General features: G+C 43.3%; 1 protein-coding gene across 14 annotated transcripts in view; it reads right to left on the bottom strand.

Moving 5' to 3' along the window:
• The window catches only part of DCX (doublecortin), a 414,555-nt gene that overhangs the window by 209,563 nt on the left and 177,630 nt on the right, over positions 1 to 27,362 (bottom strand). For all 14 annotated transcript variants that reach the window (XM_086918434.1, XM_086918436.1, XM_086918429.1 and 11 more), the window contains one exon: positions 6,462 to 6,564. In XM_086918434.1, coding sequence (XP_086774560.1) covers positions 6,462 to 6,564 — 103 coding nt within the window. The remainder of the gene's footprint in view (positions 1 to 6,461; positions 6,565 to 27,362) is intronic.

The following is a 27,362-nucleotide window of genomic DNA, read 5'->3' as shown; positions in this document are numbered from 1 at the left end:
TATAATTTTTACAAGCGGCAACCACAAAGAAATGTTTCCAAACGGCAACCACCGAGCCCTTGTTTAAGCCCCCTTTTTGACCCTTTTTCTGTTTACCTTAACAGTCGACTCTTCATATCGAGGATTGCCGGGCGCTCGCGTGTTTTCTCTACCTCTATACATGAGAGTATGATGATGTCATACCAGGCAGACACTAACACCTAGCTGCTTACATATTCTTTACACGTCTTTATTTTTGTAAATGGTATGCCATTAATACGTGTGCATATTCTCTGTTATTTTAAAATATCCTTTTTGCGGTTCGGGTATTAAGTGATCATTTATGCTTTCGATTCTGCATTGTCATGTTCGAACTGCAACAGGAACCCTCTATGTCTATGGTGGTGCTCGTGAGGTTGCTGTGACAACCATGACATGAGTGATGTGTATATATTTGCTACATTAGTGTGAACCAGACGTAGTGACCAAGGCGGTATGCCGCCGAAACGCGTCTTGCTTTTGTTGGATCAATAAACCTTTGTGCCATTACTTCACGGAGTCTGTGCCTGACTGTTCGCCGCCGCCGCCAGGATTGGAATTGAATATATATATACATATATATATATATATATATATATACACACACATATATATATATATATATGTATGTATGTATATATATATATATATATATATATATATATATATATATATATATATATATATATATATATATATACTCCACAAGATACACTCGAATAGGAAGCCCAATCGCCAGTTACAGGACAATGTTGAAGTTTCATCTGAATCAGGGAATGATTTGCAGAATGTCCTAGAGAGTCTTCATGAAGAGGGTATAGTAGATCCAACACAAACACAGATGCAAACACCTAGCACCCAGGAAAATACCCAAACCACCATAGCTGAGACCCAAGCCAGTACCGTAGTGACACCCTTTAAACCTAAGTCCAAATACAGGCCGCAACTGCCAAGGGACAATATTGATCTGTTCCATGACCTGGTCGCAAACGACATGCTCAAACTTTTACACAAACCTCATGCAAAACAAAACATAACACCAGAAATGAGAAAAGCCCTAATGAATTTGAAGAATGATGACTCAATCATAATTAAGCCCTCAGACAAGGGCGGTAACGTAGTTTTATGGGACAAAAAAATGTATGCTAAGGAGGCAACGAGATAGTTGTCAGATGTTGCATGCTATGTCAAAGTAGATCACACCTATCTAACTAAACTACAGAACAGGGTACACCAACACATTCGTGAGTGGAATAATGAACAACTGTTAAATTGGGACGAAATTAAGTTCCTAATTAATGGGAATCCTACCACGCCCACACTTTACCTACTACCAAAGGTACACAAGAACCAGACAGAACACCCAGGAAGGCCCATTGTGTCTTCTATTAACAGCTTACTGGAGAATGTGTCTCACTACGTAGATTACTTTCTTAAGAACTATGTAAAAGAACTTACATCTCACAATGAGGACACTAAAGACTTTCTCCAGAAAGTAGAGAACATTAATTGGGAGCCTCACTTCTGATTAGTATCCCTAGACGTAGAGACCCTGCACACATCAATAAGACACAGGGATGGTTTGAGGGCGTGAATACTTTTTACAGGCAAGTAGTAGACATTTGGAAGCCCATTCTAGAATGCTACTACAAATGATAGATCTCTGTCTTGAAGAGAATGTGTTCCTATTTGATGGTACATTATACAAACAAATACAGGGCACGTTGATGGGCACCTGCTTTGCCCCCAGCTATGCTAATCTATTGGTAGGCTGGTGTGAGGAGCAGGTGCTCAGGAACGACGCCCTCGAACACTGGACAAGGAAGGTGAACATATGGCTTCGTTTTATTGACAACATTTTCTTTGTTTGGGAGGGAAGTGAAAAGGAGCTACTTAAGTTTGTAAATGTACTTAATTTGAACTGTTTGAATTTAGAATTCACAATGCAACACAGTCAGAGTATCATTGACTTCCTGCACATAAAACTAGGGATTGTTGAGAATAGGATTGAGACTGAAATCTTCAGGAAGGAAACAGCTGGGAACTCAGTACTCCATTCGACAAGCTGTCACCCCCCCCAGCTTTAGATGGGCAATACCCTTTGGCGAGTTCCCAACGCGCCAAAAAGAACTGTAGTTCCCAAGAAACCTTTGAGAGACATAAGAAAGCAATGCACAAGAGGTTTACTGTGAGGGGCTATCATCCTAATATGCTCAAGAAAGGTGAAGAAAGAGTTTCTCAAATTGACCGGAAAGGCGCGTTATTCAGAACACCCGAGAGTAAGCGGAATACATTTAATACCCCCATGAGACTGATAACAACATACAATACTCAATCCCCCAAGTTCAGCCAGATTGTAAGGAAGAGATGGGACATCCTTTAACAGGACAAAACCCTCAAAGAGAGACTAGGTCCACACCCATCGATAACCTACAGGAAGGGCAAGCCTATTAAAGATCTAATAGTACAGAGCCATATGGAAAAGAAAAAGTCATGGCTTGAGGCAAAGGCAGGATTCCACAAATGTGGAAAATGTAAAGCTTGCAGACACAGCACTAATGTGAGGGAGGTCATACTCAGCAGGGTAAATACGAAATAGAGGATTAACAAGAAAATCCATTGTACCACAGACTTTGTAGTCTATGTAGTAACATACCCCTGTGGCAAATGGTACATTGGGTCAACAACATTTCCTGTTAAAAAGAGAATCCTGGAACATTGGCGTGCAAACACCAACAAGGATTTTTCCTACAGCACATCCAAGCATTTCCATACCCATCATGATGGGGACTAGACCAAGGCAAAATTCTTTGCTCTTGACTCAATTCCCAAACACATGAGAGGAGGAGACAGATTTACAGCACTACATAGAGCAGAGTCTAAGTTCATCCTTCAGACAGGCAGTATCGCCCCTATGGGGATGAACATTGACGAGGAAATGTAAGTACATTTATGATTTTTCTGACCGAGACCTTTCCTACCCGCTTCTGGATACTCAGATTCCATGACAATCTGATTTTAAACTTATAATTGATGTTATTGTACAGTCAATTGGGTGATCTTTGGTGTATTGTTAGCTGATTGGTGACAAGGAGGACCAAGACTAATGTTGAGATTTGAGATGTTAGGATGAGATTGTACTATCTATATATGTTCAACCAATTATGGTTATTTATGAAACTAATCACAACCCTCTCACTTTTACCTCTTCTAGAAACCGGGCTGTTGATGGAGTGATAATGTGCATCACGGATAGAAGATATGGTTACGAGCACAACAACTCCACAAAAACGTACACATTAGTGATAAGAGCACGGGGTATATATTGACATATATATAGATATTTTACTTTGGAACTCCTAGTAATGGGTAGAAAGGGTATAACTCTCGAGGAATGTGATTTTCTTATATACACTCAATTATTTTTATTTTTGGTTTATTAGCTTCTACAATCTCTGACTTAGTATGGATATACTTAGAAAATGGGTGGGTTGGGGAGGATACATAAGATACGGAGGGATATGGGATGAATTGAAAACTAAGCTTGGATAAAAGATTGATTCATAGGGTACTACACCGAAATTAACCTGCTTTCCTTTTCTGTCTCCTTTCTCAAATCTTCTCTCCTGACCCTTCTCATCTCCCCTGGCCCCTACCTTCTATGTCTTTTTCTTCAATAATAGTACTCTGTCCTCCTGTCTGTGTACCTCTAGCTTTCTGAAATGAATATGAATTAGGGTACTATACCCATGATTTTTTGTAAACAATCGTTAAATTCATCAAATACCATGTGCTAAAATACACCATACACCTTGGAAGTGTGCCTTTATAAACTAAAATCAAATGTATTTTATAAAAACTGCACCTTTGGGAACCCTGTGTGAAAGTTTAACACAGAGTCTCTCTTCCTTTGTTATGATTTGTTTTCTATATCAATCGCAAAATGTCTGTGGTGGTCATGTGACCAAGAGCCCGTGAGCTCGAAACGCGTCTTGTTTTGTGCCCAATAAAGAAATTTTGACCGTACCTGGCTGGCGTGGCTTGTCATCCCTTCGTCGAGCGAGAGGAGGATCGAGTGAAGATATATATATATATATATATATCCCAAACCAACTTTTGCCTGCTATAGAAGACGCCACTTCTCGGGTGAGTATATCTAATCATTTCTTTATTGCAGGAAGTGGGCTGATTTAAAGACTTATGTTGCCGTTAAAAAATGCCTCAGCATTGACTTTCGAACTTCCAGCCCCTGAGGAAGTGTTTTCCCACGAAACGTGCTGGGCTTAAGGAAATTACTGTGCTGGCCAAGACCTGGTTGCTTTGCTGCTTCCTGCAATAGGCTCTATTGGCTGGCTATAAAGACAAGAAAAGAGGCCAACGGGCCGAAAATAAAAAAGGAACATAAGAAAAGCGAAAGGAAAAGATTCCTTTTCATTTTCTATTACTGGACGGACTATTGAGTACTTGAATTCATTGAATTGCGTGTGCTAGAGTTCCACAAGTTTATTGTCCAAAACTAGTGATTCAGGTTAGAGGGTGTAGGGTGATTCACTTCCTTCTCGTTAAGCACCGCATGTGAGTAATACATATATCTAGACATACTTAGTAAAATTAGTCCATTAGCGCCACACACTAATAAAATCAAACACTTTTGAACTTTTCGACTGCATTAAGTTGAATTTTAGTGCACATTATCGTGTTTAGGAACTATGTTTAAGTTGATCTTTTTGCAAGAGAGCTGCAGGTCCCAGCCAACTGTCAGCCGTAAATGAGATACTACATCATTACAAGGTGCCAATAGGATGTCTTCTGAGGAAGAATTGTAGCGCCCCTGATGGGGAGTATTTGAGTAGGGAAGCACCTGCTCCATGAAGGAAGAACTATTTTGAAAGCAGCAGAGCTACAGAATTTCAGGAGGATTGAAAAGCCCTTCTCGAATGCCAACCTGGCCAGGTTACACAAGGAAGCAATCCTCTCTCATGGATGCATGTGTATGTAATAAAGGATCCAATGAATAAGAGGCAGGGGCCTCACCTATACAAGGTTTAGCCTGTGCACCGTTCTCTTCGCCAGCCATTGCATTGGAATGCAGAATTCCTTGCAATCCATGTGTCCGGAGTTTTCAATACCCGCCAGAATTTCCACATGGAAGTCCAATCATTCTCAGTTTAACCCCATACAATGGGGAATAACTGAGCGTAACCTTTGTTAACAGCTGATATCCTGCTTGTGACTCCAGTTTCCAAGGGTTTTACGCTGATGGTTACTACCTGCTCTAAGTATGTGCTACATGTCTGCAGTGGTTCCAACGCATGGCGTAAAAAATGGAGAGAGAGGGAAGAAGTAGTTACCTGGCAGGGGGAACATTACATGCTCTCCCGTGTCTAGGCTGATGTTTGGGCAGGGTCCAGAAAATGGGGCCAGGTTGCAATGTGGTCCTTCCTGCAGCAAGTTGGGAAAATTCACCTAGTAAAAGCAGACACCGTACATGGTGTGGGAATACCGACTAACTGATATTTGCGCAGAGTGGAATTTTACACAGGAGTTCTACACCACATAACTTGTAATCAGTGCTCAACTCTGCCTCCACAGGTCTACAACCTCATCTCAGTGTAGCTTCACAACTACAGACCAGTGATCAGATCAAATTTCTAGAAGACCTCCTGGAGAACATTTGTGAATGCCATTTTCACACAAGCAAACATACATGTGAATATTTGTTCATGCAACAATCTTCTAAGCAAGTTAAAATATATCTGCTATTTTTTAATTAATCTCCAGACTGAAAATATATTTCCACTTGATGCAAAATCTCTCCCTGCATCTGCACCAATTTTTAGACGGTTCTCCGATCCTCTTTGTAATCTGGAACGGCACCATTGTTAAATGCAAATTTCTGACCCTTTTCAGGTGGGAAGGGGATGCAAGGTGTTTGAAACTCAAAATGAGTACGTTTGTGGGTGTCCACATACTTAGATGGCATTTCAGCACTAGATTATCAACTCTCTGCTCCTGTGAGTAGGTTATCATAAATAACTGTAATCTGCAATTTGTAGACATATTCTCCCTGCTTTGGCTCTCTCTATTGCACTCTGACACCCTAATGCAATGTCCACATATATACACATTTTAAATAGAAATAAAATTAATATATAGACGTCACAGATTTTTTTTCTTACAACAACTTAAAAGGGGAGTAGAAATCCTGTTTTCTTAGGAAAGTTACCATGCAGAGTCCCAGTTTAAAGTTAGAAATCATAGTACTGGCAAGAATTACAGGATGTTTGCAAGTACAAAAATCTCTTAACTTCTCATTCAAGAAATAAGTGCTTAGATTGTTCGGCAGAGACCACGATCAACCAATGACAGTTTAAGTACTCCATGGCAAAATAGCAGTATTACATGGCGAAAGTAGATAGAAAATACAATTATTGAGTACTTGCCATTGTCGTCCAAAGAAAAGTCATCTTGTGCATATCGAAATTTCTCTGGTCCGCAAGCAATAAACACATCGTCATCACCAAAGAAATCATGAAGGCAGGTCACCTGAAGAGAGAACAAAATACCATTTTAATCATTGTGAATTTAAATCATCTTAAATAATCCACATATTGCAATGTGGTCCTTCCTGCAGCAAGTTGGGAAAATTCACCTAGTAAAAGCAGATGCCGTACATGGTGTGGGAATGCCGACTAACTGATATTTGTGCAGAGTGGAATTTTACACAGGAGTTCTACACCACATAACTTGTAATCAGTGCTCAACTCTGCCTCCACAGGTCTACAACCTGAATTTAAATCATCTTAAATAAACCACATATTGCCTTTAACTATTAAATCATGAACCATAATAATAGATTTAATTTATTAATTTTACTTATGCTACAAATATTGTACAATATTTTACGTACGGCTAACATGCTTTCTTTTAGATGATTGAAAGTACAAGACACTCAAAACGTATACAAACACAAAAATACTGGAGGCCAGAAAAGATACACAATGGGTAATTACCAGCAGGTACTAAAAAGACCACTGTGTCTCCTACACACACTGTTCAAAAGTACATTTGCTAAATACAAGTCTAATTGTGATGGTGTTTGACCTTACACCACCACCAACATAATCCTGATTGTGATGGTGCTCCTTCAATGGTGTACTTATAAAATGTTGTAAACAAAAATCATCTGGCAGAAATAGCATGGCATAAATATAATTTACAAATTATATCGAACCATTTGAGTTATTAATAGAAAATCTTACTCCTGTGAATGATATGTTTGGAAATAGGATTTTGGACATAATATTTATGTCAGGCCATATTTTTTGCTAATCATGTTCCGACATAAACCCATTCCAAACATTGTTAGCAATCTTCAATATGTATTTGTGTTTGGTTTATACTTGTTATCTATCTAATTGTCTATATCTTTATTTGAATTTGAACGCCTTATAAACACACCATATGTTGCAGAGAACTCCTCTTCATGTTGCTCTTTTATTTCAGATACACTAAAATCCACCCACCACCTAACACTCTCTTAGTGGGTTTTCTTTTCTATCAAGCACATTTGCAAACGTTCACATTTGCAAACATTGACCTATGCATGGTTCGCAAATTCACTGTACATGTATTAATTTCCAGACGGACAACTAGACAACGAAAGAAGGTTAAGATGGTATAGCTGACTCATCTGCAAAGATTACGGTACAAAAGGGGGTGGTGATGGACGGAGCATCTGAACCAATCAAACACTCACACCAAGTCAACAGATCTGGGTTTAATCCATCACCGTTCTTTAGCCAACTCTGCCACCCCAGTTCAGACATGGCCATATGCAAACCAGTCTGACACTGTGCCTCATGTGAAAAATCAAGCCCGAAGTGCCAAGCCATGCCTTCCCTGGACTGGAGACAAGCTTCCTAGGACTTGTTTCTGGCATTACAGCCGTCTTCAGCCAGGCTTGCTTGAATCCAGTGGTAAAGGGAGCAAGGGACTCACGTCTCAGCATCCCCTGCCAACTTATGGCGAACAAAGCGGTACAAAAGGGGGTGGTGATGGACGGAGCATCTGAACCAATCAAACACTCACACCCAGTCAACAGATCTGGGTTTAATCCATCACCGTTCTTTAGCCCACTCTGCCACCCCAGTTCAGACATGGCTTTATGCAAATCAGTCTGACCCTGTGCCTCATGGGAAGAGTCCAGCCCGAACTGCCAAGCCATGCCTTCCCTGGACCGGAAACAAGCTTCCTAGGACCGGTTTCTGGCATTACAGCCGTCTTCAGCCAGGCTTGCTTGAATCCAGTGGCAAAGTGAGCAAGGGACTCACATCTTAGCATACCCTGCCAACTTATGGCGAATAAAGCGGTACAAAAGGGGGTGGTGATGGACGGAGCATCTGAACCAATCAAACACTCACACCCAGTCAACAGATCTGGGTTTAATCCATCACCGTTCTTTAGCCTACTCTGCCACCCCAGTTCAGATGTGACAATATGCAAAGCAGTCTGACCCTGTGCCTCATGGGAACAGTCCAGCCCGAACTGCCAAGCCATGCCTTCCCTGGACCGGAAACAAGCTTCCTAAGACCGGTTTCTGGCATTATAGCTGTCTTCAGCTAGGCTTGCTTGAATCCAGTGGCAAAGTGAGCAAGGGACTCACGTCTGAGCATACCCTGCCAACTTATGGCGAACAAAGTGGTACAATCTCCAAAGATTGACATTGCGTTATTTTTTACTAAAGCTGCCTATATTTGATAAACGGGTGATCAAATGCCTTTCCAGATCTCACACCACTGTTGGCCCGCAGGCACCCAGAGCATACTTGTCTTCTAAACAGAGCTATGAGGGTCGTAGAGAATAGGAAAAGGGAACGTTTAAGGATGGATTTTTTTTCCAGGCAGTGATTCTCATGCCAACTGTACCTTCCATTAATCAGCAAAGTGGGTGGGGACCCTTCTTATGGGTTGCCTGCTGCCAAAGTCAACTCTACAGTCCTCTGGGCTTGCCCTTGGAGATGAAAGAAGCTTTACCTTTCTTATTCATATTTTTCTAGGATAGGAATTTAAATGGTGTAGACACAGGGATTTTTACATTTTCCTCAATAGAATCAACAACAGAATGATCTCAGGGACTTCAAACAGGTGAGAAAAGCTACATTTCACCAGGCCCTTGGAGGTAAATTTTCCTTCTTGGCCTAGCGATCACCTTAGAATTTGGAGGAACTCCTTTCTTGTATGTGGTAAAATAAGCATGACTGGTTATGTTGGTAGAAGTACTTCTATTTTCAGAAGGGTGTGAGAGTATCAATGAACATTTGATTCCTTTGACTGTGCTGAAATTCTTTGCAGATATTTATGAATGAATGTAGGTTATATTCCTAGCACGGCACTGTATAGTTCACATAAATGCTCTATTTCGAAAATAAATCCGAGGAGCTCCTCTCAGTGAACAGGGTCAACATTTAGTTAGTAATTAATAATAATTCCACAAAGCACATGTCGTTGGAAGCTAATTAAAACGTATGAGATACCTTATTAGCATAATATCATCAGACATTTAAATAGTTCATATAGTAATGTTAGGAGTGAAAAGGTAAATGCATCAAGTTTAGGGAGATGTCATGTCAATATCAGATACATAGATATAACTAACCAAACAGGGACACGTATGTAAAGTTAGAAAAATAAATCTAGTTTATTTTTGTATTTAAAAGAATAGAAATAGCCCAGTTTAGAGCATGTTTAGAGCATGGAGCCTGTGTTAAAGTCGACGAAAAACCACCCATTGAATTTCCTCCAGCATCAGGCCCAATGTTTTTACATATTAGATTTGTATCAAAGTAGCTGCTCTGGATGTTGTGCAGAATATGCTGATTTTCAGATTGTATAGTGATAATGCCTGCATTAGTACATTTGATTTGCAAAAGCATTTACATCATTCAGTTTTGCCTACTGCAATCAGTAATTAGTCTAGACCAGCATGAACACCCTGGAGAAAATAATGTCTACAAAGTCTTTATCCCACGAGGAGCCTTTAAAATATTCAGCGTTGGTAATTGTCCTGAATGCTTCATTATGCTGCCAGATAGCAATGTCTTAAGGCATGATGAAAAGAAGCTTTGGCAGAGCAAGAAAAAATAATTAATTGAAAATTCCTATCTGGTTGAAAAGTACCATTTTAAACTGCTGAAGTAGGAAACTCGAGAAAATGGCCATTCACAAATGCACATTACAGATAAAAAAATACATAAAATAAGTTTACACCTAACTTTCTGGTTTTTTTCTTTACACTCACAATGCACTCTGTGGATCAGGGATCAAAAAGTTATTTATCAAACACAAGTGAATAAAAATTAAATTAACTCGGCAACCTTTTTTCCCACTTACATTACACGGGAATGCATAGCGTGAACTTAGGAGTGTTGGCGCACAATTCGTAAAATAATTATCTGTACTTTATTTCTGCTCCTTTGTGTTTCCAGTATTTTCAGCCATATTCATTAAATCCAATGGGAATATCCAGTTACCTAATGTATAATGTTCCTATTAGTTCTTTAGGAGCCACAAGAAACAAGAGAAAAGGCAATACAAAGTTGGGGTTCTTTTCTTTGCAGATTTTAGCACATACTCCTAAATCTATTATATGTCCAATGACAGATCATGTTGGCAATATATCATTACCATTAATACTAGACTGCTGGAATTATGCGGCAGAAGAAGACAAATTATGCAGAAGGACTGACTATGCATTATGCGGGAAGAAAAGACAAAGTATGTGGCATAATGCGGCACCTTTTATGGTAGTATTCTTTATTTTGTCATTTTTACACACGGTAATGCTGTCTTGGAAAATATTTCACCTTATTAGTACCAATTTAAGATCCAAATACAAAAATAAGCAACTAAAAGATGAATTGTCAATCTTTGCGAAGTACGTTAGAGTGTGCAGAAAAATGCTTTGCAATGTTTTATTAACTTTTATTCCATTTGAGCTAGAAATAAATTATTTTTTGTTCAAATATGCAGTTTATGCCTCAGATGATGTGTTATAACGCAAATGGGACAAATCTATAATCATGCAAAAAAGCTGCAGCCACAGGATCACATCATTCCAGTGGCCCTGATCACAAAATATTTATTTTTGTTATATATACATATACTTAGCGCTAGACGTAAAACACTTTTGGGATCTTCCCCAAATGCATGATATTGCTAGAATCTACGGCGACAGCGCTACAATTAATGCACAGTATCTGGTTGTTCCACATGTCAGAATTCTGTGAAATGTAAACTAATGACACTAATTACCAGAAAAGACCCACTCTGCTTCGTGGACTGTGCAGTCTGCTCATAAATGTCAGTCCCTTGCACAGTGAAGACTGATTTTCTAATTTCCCCCCCAAGCCATGCTGTATCCTTTACGATATGGGAAAAGCGGGATGTATGTGGCAGAAACTGCTCACTTATTGAAACAAGCATTTGCAATGCAATAGGTCTCTCATTTGCGAGAGTTTTAGCTATTGGCATTGTAAATGATAGTGCCTTTTATTTATCTGTTTGATAATTAACATATGATTAAAAGGCATTGTCATTTACAATGGCAATAGCTCAAACTCTAGTAAATGCAAGACCTATTGCATTTTTAAAGAAGAGTCCGCCATTGTCCGGGCTGCTTGTAAAGTAAAAGCGCCCATGGCGCACTGAATGTTGCAGGAAAGCATGCTGTGCCTGCACTAGGAGAAACTCATTAACAAAAATAGTGCTTACAGGCGAAACAGGATGTATCGTGTAACAACCGCAGTAAACGAGCCAGTCCTCATGGGAAGTTACAGATGGACAAAGGCGCTACTAAGGAGGGACTAACAAGCCTATAAATTAATCAGAAGACAGCATTTATGAAGGACAATGACACAAGCCAATGACAAATATGGGCAGAGAGTGGGCGGGGCTTCAAGTCCATACTCGACTACAGCATGCCTCGCAGAGCAGCGCATGCGCTGCACAGGTTCCATCTAAAAATACATTTTGTTTAAAAGGCTGTGATGAGGGGCTGAAATAATTCTTCCAGAACTGCAGATAAATCTTCCAGGTTTCAAGTGGCAGCCATAGAGTTCTTTGTCCACCCTTGTTATTTAATACCTAGATGTGAAAGCAAGATGTAACCAACGGCATTAGGGCCATTTTCAGATGTACAAACTTAACACCTGGTTTTACCCCCACCTGGAGACCAAATCAATATTAACTAGCTCATGGATAACAGATAATGATTGAGTAAATATGCTCTGCACCAATATGGATATTTATTTCTGAATGAGACGAAGGCCAAACTGGTCTTAGATGTGTTCACATAAGGAGGGCCTTACTTAGTTTGGTAGACGTGTTACTCTATCCCAAGCACTGCAGATATTCTGTCAGCCATATTACAAGTTTCATGGTTGTAATCACTGTAATGCAGCAGACAGGATATCCGCCAAGTTTGTAATGGGGGAATGCCATCATCTAAACTTTAAATAAGGCCTGTAATCTTTTATTGATGCATAAAATCTTCCCAGAAACGAACGCAGTCAAGGGCAGAATCTTTCGGCTTTCCAAGCCCCAAAATGTCCTACCAGTTTTCTAAAGCAGCTACCATGCTAACCACAACAAAACTATATTCCAGCCTGAATTCCAGCTGCTCAGTGTGCTGTTGCTGATACAGAATGTAGCTTGTCCATTCTTTTTCCTCTGTCGAACTTCTGTTATCACCTCTGTACGGAGATTATTTAAGACACAGGCCCAAGCTTCAGGCTTCCACTCCAGTCATCCACGGAAGAAACAATGTCCCTCAAATGCACTGCAGCTTCACTATTCTGGCCTGGATAAACAATCTACATGTAGAAAGATCTTACTTTGCATCAGAAGAGCAAGCCTGCTGCCAAGGTGGGTGTGGCAGTCGTCCATGTTAAAGGGGGCACCTGTAGGACTCCTGGATTTCTACATCTCATCCAGCCGTGAAAGCCACCCACTAGCATGTGGCCCGCTGGGCACTGGTGCAGTACCAAAATGAGTAGTTCACCACTTTAGACCTGATGTGGTATGTTATAAGAATTTTATAGCACACAGTGGCCATTAGCATGGCCTGTTATACTTAGTCAGAAAGGAATGGTTGCTTTAATTGTCACAGACTGCAACAGGCGATGCATGGTTGCAAGAGTGTTGGGCTGATTGACAACTATGTTGGATGCTGTCACAATCTACAAGACGTCATGGACCATGTCCCTGCACACCATGTTGCTCAATTACAAAGGGCAAAAGTACAGAAAAATAGAGTTTATCGCAGATACAGACGACCATCAACCAACCACAGCAAACAGCCATAGTTTCCATATGTAATGAAAAGATCAGCACCCACTGTTTGTTTAGGATAAGAACAAAAAAAAGAAGAAAATAATTATTCATTCAAAACACTTCAGTTAAGGGACATAATTCCTGGAGACAGTGTGAAACATCAGCTGTTGCCACTTAGATTCGACTGCCGACATCGGCTAAGACTGTTTCACTATGCAACCGCGAACATTCCTCTAAAATTACGGCGACTCCGAGCTTTCTGATTAAGGTATACTTTTAATTTGAAAAATCTCAATACAAATAGATGTTATGAGGGAAATAACGCTATAAGGACGAAGTCCTGAAGAAGTCTCTGGAAATGGGTGAAACGTGTTGGCAACATTTTCTGAACATTTTGTACAACATGAATAAAGAATTCTGAAGAAATATCATGTCTACATGAATCTGATTGAAGTCTGTGCAACCCTTAACTGAGGGATTTGAATGAATAATCATTTTCTTCTTTTTTTGGTCTTATCCTAAACAAACAGTGGGTGCTGATTTTTTCATTAAATAATTGGTGGAGTATATCTGCTTATGGGGGTTTAGGAGGCTGATCCCCAAGATCTGACACCACTCTCTCGAAACATTTCCAACATTGTGATAGGTGCAATCATTTAAGTCTCAGCCTCTTTTTGTGAATCACTTGCAGTTTCCATATGTATTTGGTACCGTGACATAGTGGCGTCTGAACCACCTCATACAATATTGGTGTTTTGTGGTAGCTTGCAATGTGTCCTGGGCCATGTCACAGCGGTACTGTGTTAACACACCTACTGCATGCATATGCATCAGTGTAGGGTTTTGTACCAGGGAACAAAGGTGATTTAACCATAGTCTTATTCATGAGTTATTGCACTAGTGCATGACTGGAGGATTTATTTCCTGTGTATAACAAAAACTCTGGTGTCAATTATGGTGGCCGCATCACATTGCTGTTGTCACTGCAGCAATTGTGCGAGATAGAGACTTGATTAATGAATAGCATGCTTGATGTGATTGGGATAATCGGTGCATGGTTGGGTCTCACCAAAGACGGATGCAAGCCTGAGAAGTCCTAAACTGCTAAATGTGGGAAGGTGAGATGGATACAGGAGCAGATGTCACAGCTGCCAATTAGGAGCTGCATCTGATCCCAACAGGGTAAGTGTGAGATGAGCAAAATTTCAAATTTACCTATTAACATCTACGTGCAAAGTCTCAGGAGACACAAGTTTTGAGTGCTATGAAAAGTGGTCGCCCGCTATGCAGTGAATGTGCTTCAGGGTGGCCTTCCAGAGGTTTGCTGCATGTACAGCGCCTGAAGTCCTACCACAGATGCTCCTTAATGAATTGAGTCATTAATAAGTGGTGTACTGCAGTTGGGTGCATTTAAGCCTATCAGTGCCTAGTTTGATCTGCAGGAATTCACATCTTTAGCCATTCATGGCCTGGTGGATGAAGCAGAGATCCATGAAGCTGAGAGGCTGGAGTCCTTGCAGTGCAGAGAGTGCTGAAGAAAAGTATTTAATGAAGCCTGGTTGGGTTATTCGTGTGGATGCACCACTTCTAACGTTTGGTAGTCTATAATATCATGTATGATGAGTCGCGGTCCGTAATGGGTGTACCTGCAGGGCGGTGACGTGGGGAGTGGGAGGGGCAGGTTGGGGGGTAGTAATCTATGGATTACCGAGCTTTACAGGTAAGTAAACATTTAAATAAATAAAACAAATTGTGTTGCGTGCACTGCATTCCCAAATGTGAAGCAGTGCGTGCAACGAAATTCGTTTTATTTATTTAAATGTTTACTTACCTGTAAAGCTCCGTAATCCATATATTACTACCCCCCACCCTGCCCTTCCTCCTCCCCACGTCACCGACCTGCAGGTACACCCATTACCGACCGTGGCTGGTATGATGGAACAAAAAGGTGAAGGTGCTTGTTTTGTTCTAACATGTACAGAAAAAGAATTCAAAATTTGCAAACATTCGTGACAAGAATTTTCAATTCTATTAAGGACAAGGAGGCGAGGATTATGCTTTCTCATTTCTTTAATGAAATGCTCAGCAGCCAATCAAAAAACAGAACTACAAATCCCATGAACACTTGGGAATGACCTCAGGAAACACTATAAAAGGTCCATAAATCAGTCTTTCTTCCTCTTTCTTTCTGTGACAAGTTCGATATCAAACAATAATCCCAAATAAAGTAACAGAATCAGCTCCAGGCAGGCCGCCGAAATCCACAAGATCTTCAACGCAAAGGAGGAAACATCCGGGGTCCGTGCACAAGGAGACAGGTGAGGCTCATGATGTAAAACCAGATCACTTCTGGTCGGAACCTGAAACAGAGACAGAGCCGTAATATCCCAACATCAAGGGAGTAAGAATACAGGGGAGGGAAACAATATAGAATTCTTCACAACTGTAATAATACAAATTCGATATACAGTACATGCTAATATCAATTAGGCATAGTCCGGGTGGGATAATCCTCGCCTCCTTGTCCTTAATAGAATTGAAAATTCTTGTCACGAATGTTTGCAAATTTTGAATTCTATGTCAGGACAGGAGGCTCCGATTATGCTTGTTCAAAGCTCATCAATTACAACAGAGGCAACACTAACAATAGGTTTATAATAGAATTGCTTAAAAACAGAATCCGAAGACCAGTCTGCAGCCTTCATGATATCAAACAGAGTTACACCCATAGAAAAGGCTTTGGAGGCCATTGCCCCTCTAGCAGAATGCGCCCCAAACACAGAGACATCAATGCCTGCCTCGGACATAAGCCAGCGCACCCAGCGAGCCAATGTAGCTGGGGCTACGGGGCGAAAAGGCTTCTGTAACGCTATCAATAGCTGACCTTGCAAATCCGCGCGCAAAGAAGCGGTACTCACCTCGTAATCCTTTAAACATTGCACAACACACAGGTTGGGATGATCCGGGAATGCAGGATAGGAAATGGATGAGGTGTTGGTTTTAGTCCTTCGAGAAAGAGTAAAAGTAACACCTTCAGGCGTGAAGGAACGGCCCGCTAGGTCCAAAGCCCGAATATCCGAAACACGTTTGCAAGAAACTAGGCATAATAACATTGTCAGTTTTGCAGACAACTGTTTCCGGGACAATAGAAGATTAGAAGGCCAGGCCTCCAAGAATCTCAGGACAATCGAAACATCCCACAGAGACACATACTTCGGTGTGGGAGGTTTTGCGAGGCGGATGCCTTTCAAAAGTTTGGACAGCAAGTGATGTTCCCCAACAGGTTTACCATCAATATGGATGTGACCTGCCGAAATCGCCGACCTAAAACTACTAACAGTCCGGTAGGCAAGGCCCGACGTGGCCAAAGAAGTCAAGAAATTAATAACTAGACCGACATCTGCCGAAACGGGATCAGCCTCCCGTTGAGCACACCAATCACTCCATCGTTTCCAAGCTCCCCGATACCGCTTGTGGGTATTGGGAGACCAGGCGTTACTGATAAAGGTGGCAGCGTCGCTAGAAATGCCTGGGATCGACCAGCGATCCCCGAAATTCGCCATGCCAGTAATTGGAGAGTGCCGGCGAGAATGAGGGGATGCGGAGACCCGAGAGGATCCTGCAATAGAGTCCGCTTCTGGGGAAGAAGGAGAGGAGGGGCGCAGCACATCTCCAGGAGAACCGGGAACCATGCCTGAGCTCTCCACAAGGGAGCAATCAGAATCAGCTCCGCTCGAAAGCGTTTGGCGTAAGCCAGGACTCTGGGAAGCATCATGAACGGGGGAAATGCATAGCAAAGAGTCGAGGGCCACTGTTGGAGAAAAGCATCCGTGGCCAGAGCTGAGGGGTCCGGTCTCCAGCTGTAAAACTGGGGAAGCTGCGTATTGAGGCGAGATGCAAAAAGATCCAGGTGACACTGGCCCCAAAGATGAACAAGGGCACGGAAGACTCGAGGGTGAAGTCTCCAGTCGCTGTAGTCCCGAAGATGACGGGAGTGCCAGTCCGCCACTAGATTGTTGCGGCCCGGAAGATACTCGGCAATAACTGTGATCTTCCGGTGGAGGCAAAAATGCCAAAAATCTTTGGCAATCTCCGCTAAAATCTTGGACCGTGTCCCGCCCAGTTTGTTCACATAACGGACTGCCGACACGTTGTCCATCCGGAGCAGGATGCAACAATTCGCTTGCATGGGGGAAAAACACCGGATCGCAAAGGACCCTGCCAGGAGTTCCAGGCAATTGATGTGAAGGGACAATTCTTGGGGAGACCAACGACCCCCCGTCGAGATGGACCCGCAACGGGCTCCCCAGCCCCATTGGCTGGCATCCGATTCTACTACCAGCTCCGGAGAAGACCCGAACAGGGCTCGACCGTTCCATGCCTCCATGTGGTCTAGCCACCATTGCATCTCCATCCGCACTTCCTCCGAAAGAGGAATTTGATCTGAATAGCGGAGACCTTTCCGAAGATGCTGAATCTTCAAGCGTTGCATCGCCCGGTAATGTAAGGGACCCGGGAAGATCGCTTGAATGGAGGACGCCAGAAGGCCCACTACACGCGCCAACGACCTCAACGACACAGTCTGTCTGGAAATAACAGACGTCAACTCTCTCCTGATGTAACGGAGTTTCTGGTTGGGTAAGAGAAGTTGACAAGTCAAGGAATCGATCCGAAAACCCAGAAAATCGATAGATTGAGCGGGAACCAAAACCGATTTGGGTACATTGACCAGAAAACCCAGAGATTGCAAAAGGGTGATGGACCACTCCAGATGCTGTAGGAGCTTGAGGGGACAATCCGCCATAAAAAGGATGTCGTCCAGGTAAATAATCAGTCTGACCCCCCTGGAACGAAGATGTTCCACCACAGGCCTCAGCAATTTCGTGAAGCACCACGGGGCTGACGAGAGACCGAACGGGAGAACCTGATACTCGTACCACTGACCCAGCCATTGAAATTGAAGGAATCTGCGATGGGGACCGAATATCGGGATGGATAAATAAGCATCTTTCAGGTCCAATCGGACCATCCAATCCCCTTCCCGAAGGAGATCCCTCAGAAGATGGATGCCCTCCATCTTGAAATGCCTGTATACAACCCCGCTGTTGAAGTCTTTCAGGTTGAGAACTAGGCGGGAGCCGCCTCCCTTTTTCTCCACCAGAAAGACTGAGCTGACAAAGCCCTGAGGATGGCGTACTGTTGGAACAATCGCCCCCTTGCTGAGGAGTTCCTGAATCTCCTTTGACATACTGTCTCGAGAGTGACATGAAAAAAGCATAGGGGTCGGCAGCCGGGTCTGATGAATTGGGTGATAGAATTCGATTCTGAATCCTTGAACGGTTTCCAGCACCCAAGCATCGCTGGAGATCAAGCGCCAATTGTTTAGAAAAAACTGTATCCTGCCCCCCAGCATCACATCGCATGCTTGAATCAAGCTCACCTGTAGCTCCGGAATCCTGGTACTGTCCCTGGTGACCACCAGATCGTCCCTTGCCGTACTGGCCTTTTCCTTTCCGGGAAGGATAGAAATTTGCGCGGGTGGAATAACCGGCGTCGTACTGACCGCTGCGCTGTTGAGGAACTCCCCTGTGGGACTGTTGCTGTGACCCGCGGCCGAACGACCGTCCCCGTCGTCCGGCCTTGTTGAAAACCGGACGCATGGCCCGGCGCAAAGACGCCTGCGCCTTGTCAATGCCGCTAAAGGCGGACACGAATTTGGTCAACTCTTTGAGGAAAGGCTGCCCAAAAAGAAGGCCTTGCGCCTCCGGGCCGGCTTCAGACGTGGCCAATTCCGCCAATTTCGGGTCAAGCTTGAGGAGAATGGACCTGCGTCTCTCCGCGGAAATGGCGCAATTAACGTTGCCAAACATACAGACAGCTCGTTGAGCCCATTCAATAAGTTCGTCAGGGTTGACGGTCGCGGAAGCCTCCTTGGCCTTGAAGCCCAAATCCAAGATTTTAGAGAGAGGGCCCAGCATATCCATCAACTTGTCCTGACAGGACCTCCACGAGCGGTCAAGACCCTTCTTGGGGTCCTTGGCGTACTTCTTGAGGTACGTTACCATCATTGGATCCACCTCCGGTGTCTCCGCCATGTTGTCCGCAAGATCCGGCCTCGGACACTCCGAGCGTAGACGAGCCCTGACAGGAGCCTCGAAGGGGTGGCGAACGTGCGCCTCAAGATAGGCGGCCACAGCCGGAGCCGGCAACCATGACGTTGAGTTGGGGTGGATGATATCCTCCGGCTCAAAGTTCAAGAGAAGGGGACGTTCAGGTGCGTCCACAAAACGTTCCTTACGGAGACGCTTCTTTGGGGGTGAAGAGTCGTGCTCCGAAGAAGCCTGAGCCTGGTCCGACTCGTCGACAGGATGAGACACAGAAGCTTTGGTTATGTCCGAAGACAAGACCCGTGCCAGCCTTTGAAAGTCCGATTTATGCGGATTGTGAGGGGACTTCGCAGCCTTTTGAGAAGGCGGCAACCACCCCTGCTGCACAGCATAGTCACTGAGGTGTCGTTTAAGAGGTGTAATGGCTCGAACCAAGGCCTTGTTGACTGAAAATTGGACACCCTTGTCCAACTCCTCGACCAGGTTGTACTCCATGGAGTCATCCTCTTCCTCATCGTAATAACAGTCATCGTCTGCGTCGTAGTATTCAGACATTGTATCGAAGTACAAAAGTAAATGCCCACTAGATGACTGTCTGAATATGGGGTATCGAGATACCAGTAAGGGGGAGTGAGAACCCCAAAGCAGGCCCAAGAGATGGTCGAAAGAACCAAACTCCGAAGTCAATAGAACGTGGAGGGAGAGAGCCTGCCAATAAACCACTCTAGGCAGAGCCTATGCACAATTATCAGCCAAAACACCTCAGCGTGCTCCGGCGTAGACGGGGTCGAAAGTTCAGGGCTGTGGGCGTGAGCGCTGGTGAGAAGCGTTCCTTCACTCGACCGGCGTGAGGCAAACAGCCAGAAACCGGAAACAAGCAACGCGCATGCGCGACGTCGCTGCCACTGAAACACCGGCTCGAGAGCGCTCGCGCTCCCCCAAGAAGCCGACGACCCCTGCTCCCACTCCACTAAGGCAACCGGGCACAAGGACGCGGCCAGGCGCAGGGAGGTGAACACACGCTCCCAGGAAGACACGCCGCCAACGGACGCAGGAAGGAAATATCGGTAATGAAAACCGAACAAGAGTACACAAGCAACTCGCAATAAAGCACAAACAGCGCAATACAAGGCAAGTGTACACACCAAAGCAGAGCAATTACAAGAAAAGCAATGCAAGTAAGGCAAAATAGACTTAACTGGCTGCGGAGCAGCAAAGAAAGAGGAAGAAAGACTGATTTATGGACCTTTTATAGTGTTTCCTGAGGTCATTCCCAAGTGTTCATGGGATTTGTAGTTCTGTTTTTTGATTGGCTGCTGAGCATTTCATTAAAGAAATGAGAAAGCATAATCGGAGCCTCCTGTCCTGACATAGAATTGCAAACGAGTTAGCCCAGTCCCATATTGCAAACATTACAAGTTTTGAAATATTTTTTTTAACTAACCAAAATTCGATGTTAATGTAAATTCGTGATGGACAACAGCTAACCGTTATTTGCATATATTATAAGAATGACCTCTCATTTTGGAAATTCCTGTTGCCGATGTACAACTAGTTTATACTGGAAGCAGTTGTGGTGTGTGGAGTTTTGGTCTCTGAGCTATGTGTATTCAGTGGAAGAAGCAGTAGAAATTCCACTGTGTAACTACCAATGCGCACTGAATCCATTAAATTCCATAAAGACCATGAATGACAATTGGACTCACCAAGAGTTTTCTCCCTGTTCTCCGAAATGGATCCAGTCGAGACCATGTGTAACTGGTCAATTGAAATTTCTACCGGGTCTACTACACCTCAACGCCTTTGTTTAATTCACTGACCTTGTTTCACTCCGTTCTGTTTTCAGATCGTTGTTCTAAATTTAAATCTGTCTGCGCAACCAACGTTCTAGGCAGTTGCACTTGCACGTGCACTGAACCACTTCCGGATGGATCTGCGTCCATGTTTTCAAGCGGAGTGATATTTTGCAGTTGACACAGGTAGGAAGATGCGCTGGGTGCGGGCATATGGAGGATGTGTAAAATGGCAGGCTGCAAAATTATCTGGTGGGGGAGGAAGCATTTGTACAGTGAAAAATGTCACTGCTTTGCAATATTCTCACGTCCGCCGGCTGCTGTGTAAGAGGCGGATTTCATTTGTGGATGATCTCACGTTCGGTCGAGTTACCCGGGGGATTCCTGGGGGAGGCCAGCTCTGGCGGCTCCGTTTCTACGGCTGCAGCCCAGACATGAGCATGCACCACACTGGACACTGCATAATGGCGGCGCCATTCGCAATCATGTCACAGCCGCCACTCCCACAGGCTGCAGTCCGGCGTATGAAAGGCAAGACAAGCGAAAACATTGATAGTGGATTCTTGTTAAAAACCCAAGTGCAGCTTGAATGCCACTGCACCTTTCATGCTCCTGCACCTTTCATGCTCCTGCTTGGGTTCAGAGAGTGCGTGCAGGAGGCGCGGTAGCACATGGTGGCCACTCTCGACGCTGGCATTTAAGAAGAATGAGACATTCATTTTCAGGTATACACACGCCTTTGGCAATTATAATACTTGTTTCCTCTTAAAAATAATAGTCAGAGCTTAATGTGTGCAAGTGGCGGGCACTATTTTCAATATCACATATGAACCCAGAGTAAGAGAGAAAAAGATTGATAAGGAACAAGGACTGAGAAAGATAATAACATAGTGACGAAGGGAGAATGCATGAATGAAAAAGTGTCGACAAGAGTGTAGCCTGGTGCAAGAAAGTAGTAGTATTTGGGTAACAGTGTGTGCAAAAGGGCAAAATGTGTGTGGTGTTGTGTAAGTGTCCAAACCAGTCTGGGGTTGTAACCGTCTAGAGCCGACCAGGCTTGGCATTTGGGCTTGGCTATTCCTCTCAGAATAGGACTAAAACTGGTTTGGATATGCCAGTCTTTGTCTCAGTGGCATAGTGGGCAAAAAATCATGGAATGGAATGGGGCCCTGAATAATTACCTCTGGCTGAGAATAATTCCTTCCACTCATCATCTTTTTTTTTGTCTGAGGAGGAAATACCTCCAACACACCAGCAGCAATTGGCCTGACATACTTGAACCTTCCCTCTATTAATGCAGTTGTTTTTCCCACTCAATGAAAAAATCTCAGTGACGGATGATCCATCGGTGGCCTGGTGGAATTGATTTGACAAAATGTGATTCCTGGAATTTACATAAGAAGAACCCTGGGAGTCAGAGACCACTGTTGCGAAACTACTTCAATAATATTGTTCAGATCATTTGGGACCACCAAATTCATGAAGAAAAGAGAGTTCAAAGATACCTTCCCTTAGACATAACCGCTTGAGACATTGTACCTATTTCCTACAAAGCGACTCAACCAATATAATACAGTGATGCAGAGTTACATGCTACCCCTGGCAACAAGTGACATAATATCTAAGTGTCTTTAAAAGCATACCCAAAGATTGGAGGTGTCTTGCCAAGACCCCTGAAGGGTGAGGAGAAGATTTGAAGTTAGATGAAGATAGCAGTGTTCTAAAGCATTTCAGAGGGATAGATAGCAAAGGGAGAAAAACTGAGCTGGAGGATTGAATATCAACTGAGAGAAGACACTACTGTTTCTATGCTGACACTACTGTTACTTCTATGCTGAACTTAGTAGTGGGAAATATAAGGATAATGTTTATGTAGCAGTGAATAATTTGAAATGCTAGAGCTTGTTAGATCAGGCCCATGACCGCTAAAAGGGAAGAGGCAAAACTAAAATATGAAAAGTGCAAGGTGAATAAGCTAATGGTGGGAATTGTACACATTCCTGAAAAATTATATGTGAGTAGAGGGTAATGCAAATGCTGGACAAAAGAGTAGTTCTGTCTTATTGCGATAAACAAAAAAGTAGGATTCTTCCACCGAGGCCTCAACAACAAGAGCTAAGCGGAAAGGCAATGAATAGAATCAGGGAATAAAAATACACAATTACATATTTCTGAAGAACTGGCATAAGATAGCGGGAAATGTCAACTGAGATGTGATTTTCTGGGAAGGGACTGTGCATGAAGAAAGATGTGGGATAAAGGACAGGGCCATTTGGAACTCTGTTCATGCCACAACCAAAAGCTATCCTCTACCCTTCATTTGAACACTAATAAAGGAGAAATAAAATTGATCTTCAGGAAAGTGAATGCTCATTACTTTTAGATCCTTAGCCACAACTCAGATCCTAACAGCTTTACTGAAACACTATGAGGATCTATTTTAGGTGAATACTGCTTTTGGCACATCAATTCGATCAGGGAAAATGGTAGGGCCATATTAACAAAAACCAGTCCCTCAGACACTTGGGCCAGAATCAAGTGTGTGAACTGTGCACAGAAATCCTTAGTACTGAAAGAGTTGCACAGTGTCTGCTCATGGATATGGACTAGCAGGACATTGCATATGGCAAGGAATGGAAACATATGGGGCATACAAGGCACCGGTGTAAACATAGAGCTTAAACACACAAAAGAAGGGGGACTAGGAGCAATTGGAAACAGAGGTCCAGTACCCCTGCTCCCTAGAGTCTATGTTTTAATCACTAGACGGTAGCCATTCCTAGGAGAGAGCGGACCAGTCCGGTCGCTAGAAGGACAAATGACAGGAACTTTGTCAATGAGTGTAGGTTAGATAATCTAAAGGGGGCAATTCCTTCTTGTTAAGGAAGTGCCCACACACACAAATGGGTGTCATGTTTCATCATCGGCCTTTGCTCCTTGTGGGGGTAGCACTGCAGTCTCCCAGAGGCCCAGCATGAGGGCTCTTTGTCAGAGATCTTTTCAAGGAACGCCGCAGTGGTGAGTGCAGGTGTGTGGGAGTAGTGCTAGTGAGTAAAAAATATCCAGTGGCAAAGTAAGCAAGGGACCCACGTCTGGGCATACTCTGCCAACTGAGGGCAAACAAAGCAAACACAAGGAGATGATGGATGGAGCGCTGAACATTTGCAGACACTCACCCCGAGTCACAGCTCACTTTTGCCACTGGATTCAAGCTAGCCTGGCTGATGAATGGTGTTACCTAGAAATCGGTCCCAGGATGCTTTGTTAAGGTTCAGGGAAGACCTGGCTTGGCAGTTCGGGCTGGACTGTTCCCATGAGGCTCAGGGTCAAGACTGATTTGCATACAGCTGGATCTGAACTGAGGTGGCGAAGTGAGCTAAAGAATGATGATGGATTCAACCCAGATCTGTGACTGGGGGTGAGTCCCTGAAAAGTTTCAACGCTCCGTCCATCATCTCCTTGTATTTGCTATTGATATAATATGCCCTGATGACTTCTACAGGAGTCTTAAGCAGCAGCGATCATACTCACAGACACAATACTTCATACCTCTGACCGATATTCAAGATCAGCGACAGTAGGGCTGACCACTTCCTAAAAGTGCAAGATCAATCCAGTGCCTTCTAATGGTGCGCTCACATTTCATTGAAATGGCATATGTACATATAGACATACCGGTAAACTGAATCATGTTTGTAAAGATGAAACTAACCACCACTCCAACTTGAAATTTGCACTCACCTCCCTAATTTGTGTCCTCTTCATCTTGTAGAGCGCTTTGTGTCTCCCTGCTGTTACTTCAGAGTACTAAGGATCCTCAAGTCTGATCAGAAAGGTGGATTCTTTTCCAATGTTCCACTGCCACGAATCCTTGTGTGAGGTTAAGTCATACCCCCATTTGAAAAGCTCCGTTGTCATAGTTTTCTGAAATGAGTATAGCTCGGTTCTGCTTGCAGGTGTGAGCTCGAGGCATTCATGCTTTGTGTCACCAACATCCTAAGCATATGTACGTGCTTTTATCAGTCGGTCCTTTTAAAGTAATTGTGTAAATAACTGTGCAGTGGTGGAGTGAAGGTTTCAGGAGTGGAAGGCAAGTGGGCAACGTTAGTTGGATGCTTCCCTCTTTGCTTTGTTTCCATTTGGGAGGGATTGTAGTGCTGGTTTAATGTTGTTGCATCTCTGGAGGTTCAGGTAGATTCTGGCAGCCTGGGTTTGCTGTCTGCAAAGCCTGTATATTAGGGGCTGTGTAGATGGTATTGAAATAATGCGGACATGAGGTCCACAGTGTGATTGGTTTGGAGTTGTGGAGGTTATTTCATAGGATAGATTACTGTATGTTGAAAAATTAAGCTTTACCATTACAACACGTATGACCCGAAAGGATAAAATGCTCTTAATCCCAGTACTTTCTAAACAGGGTCTTGCTATCTCATTGCAGGCTTCAGAAGTCTATGTCAATAAATTTGTGATTGGCAGTGGACAAAGAACTGGATATTACGCTCCCCCCTATAATGCAATCAATTCACATCGAGAAGTGTAGCCCTGATGAGTTCAACCGGCAGCGCGTGCACTGTCAACATGCCGCCGAGCTCCATAAAGCATGGACCAGAGGTTCCTCCTCTAGTTACCATGATGTATGGATTTTCTCATGAGGGCATTTCATTTTCATTGTGTCATGTCTGCTGAGAGGCACTCATGTGGAAATGTATTGATTGAAAGCGTTATCAGAGACAATTAGGCATCAACCATCCTATAGGACACGGGTGATCACCCGAGGGTGATCCAGAAGCATGGATTGACGATGTTAAATGCACCAGGTTACTCTTTAACATAGTATGAAGCTAAATCAGCAACTACATTCATCCTATTTGTATGAGGCCAGTGCTTAATTTGTAAAAAAAAAAATATGTGCCTGGGCCCTCGTCAAGACGCCACCACAGCTTGCACCACCATTGTCACTGGCAATAAAGGTACCTACACTACTACTATCCTCACACTCCTACTAGTGTGACAAGTCATACTGTTAGAGGCCCCCAGAGGTATAAGAACGAACGTCTTGGGTGGCAGATATTAGTTGTTTTTAATTACTATTGAATTAATAAAGAAGTGTTCTTCTGCTAATCTCTAAATTACACAAACAGCGCCACCATGTGGCAGCTGGCATAAGTGCCTGTGTTGAAAATTAAGTGCTGATGCTAAGCACCAGAAACCACTGGCTCTAATTAAGCACTGTATGAGGCCCTTGCTATAGCAGCCATGTCAAAATGGCAGCAAACACTTCACAGAGAACTTCCTAATTGTAGCTGGAGAATCACCAATGCCATTTGCTGTACATAATCACTATGGTTGGAGATGGGATTTAAATCAGCCAGTTCACTACACTCTTGGTTGATACTTATTTGGGCTGATGTTTCCTACGCTCGATACCCATGTAATCTGTATTCTACGGCTTGACGGTCAGTCACCTATGCCTGGCTGCCCTATTTCACCTAGTCCCTTGGACACTTCCTCCAGCAAGGCTTAATCCTCTCCTGGGGGTCCTATTTCTTGGTGTATCTTCTCAAGCACAATTCCTCCTTGCAAGTTGTCAGACTCGTTTTCAGTCCGGGGACTGTTTCGCGATTTACCACTCATATATGCTTCCTTTAAAGTGTGTTGACGCAGACAGAATGGTGATTAGCAGAGCTTTACAAAAACAGAAAATAAATGAAAATAAGCATATTTACAGCTGGGGGCACGTGGAGATAAAAGTGATTTCCTCCCCTTACATGATTATTCTCTTTAGTACTAAACTGAGATTAGGACATCCAGAAGACTCCAGATTTCTACATCAGTAAATCAGTCACTAAACCACATTTGTTATAACATACTCATTTTAGGAGGGCCACTGTTTGGGTAGGCCATTGTTTTTTGATAGACCACTACATGCCTGGATGTATATTTTTATTGTAATCTTGGTACAGACAACTCCAGCTGTTTGTCACAGGCGGCATTGCATACAATACTACATAGAATGAGCTGAGGGTCTACCTTTTGCTCATGACTGGATGACTTTCTTGCCTGTCTCAGTTCCCTGTTCTTAAGAGGAACGGTTTCCTCCCTACACTTGTGTT

Source organism: Lissotriton vulgaris, chromosome 4_1 (genome assembly GCF_964263255.1).
Source record: "Lissotriton vulgaris chromosome 4_1, aLisVul1.2, whole genome shotgun sequence".
Taxonomy (NCBI): Eukaryota; Metazoa; Chordata; class Amphibia; order Caudata; family Salamandridae; genus Lissotriton; species Lissotriton vulgaris.
Note: the sequence above shows the minus strand (reverse complement) of the source record. Positions and strands in the feature narration are given on the sequence as shown.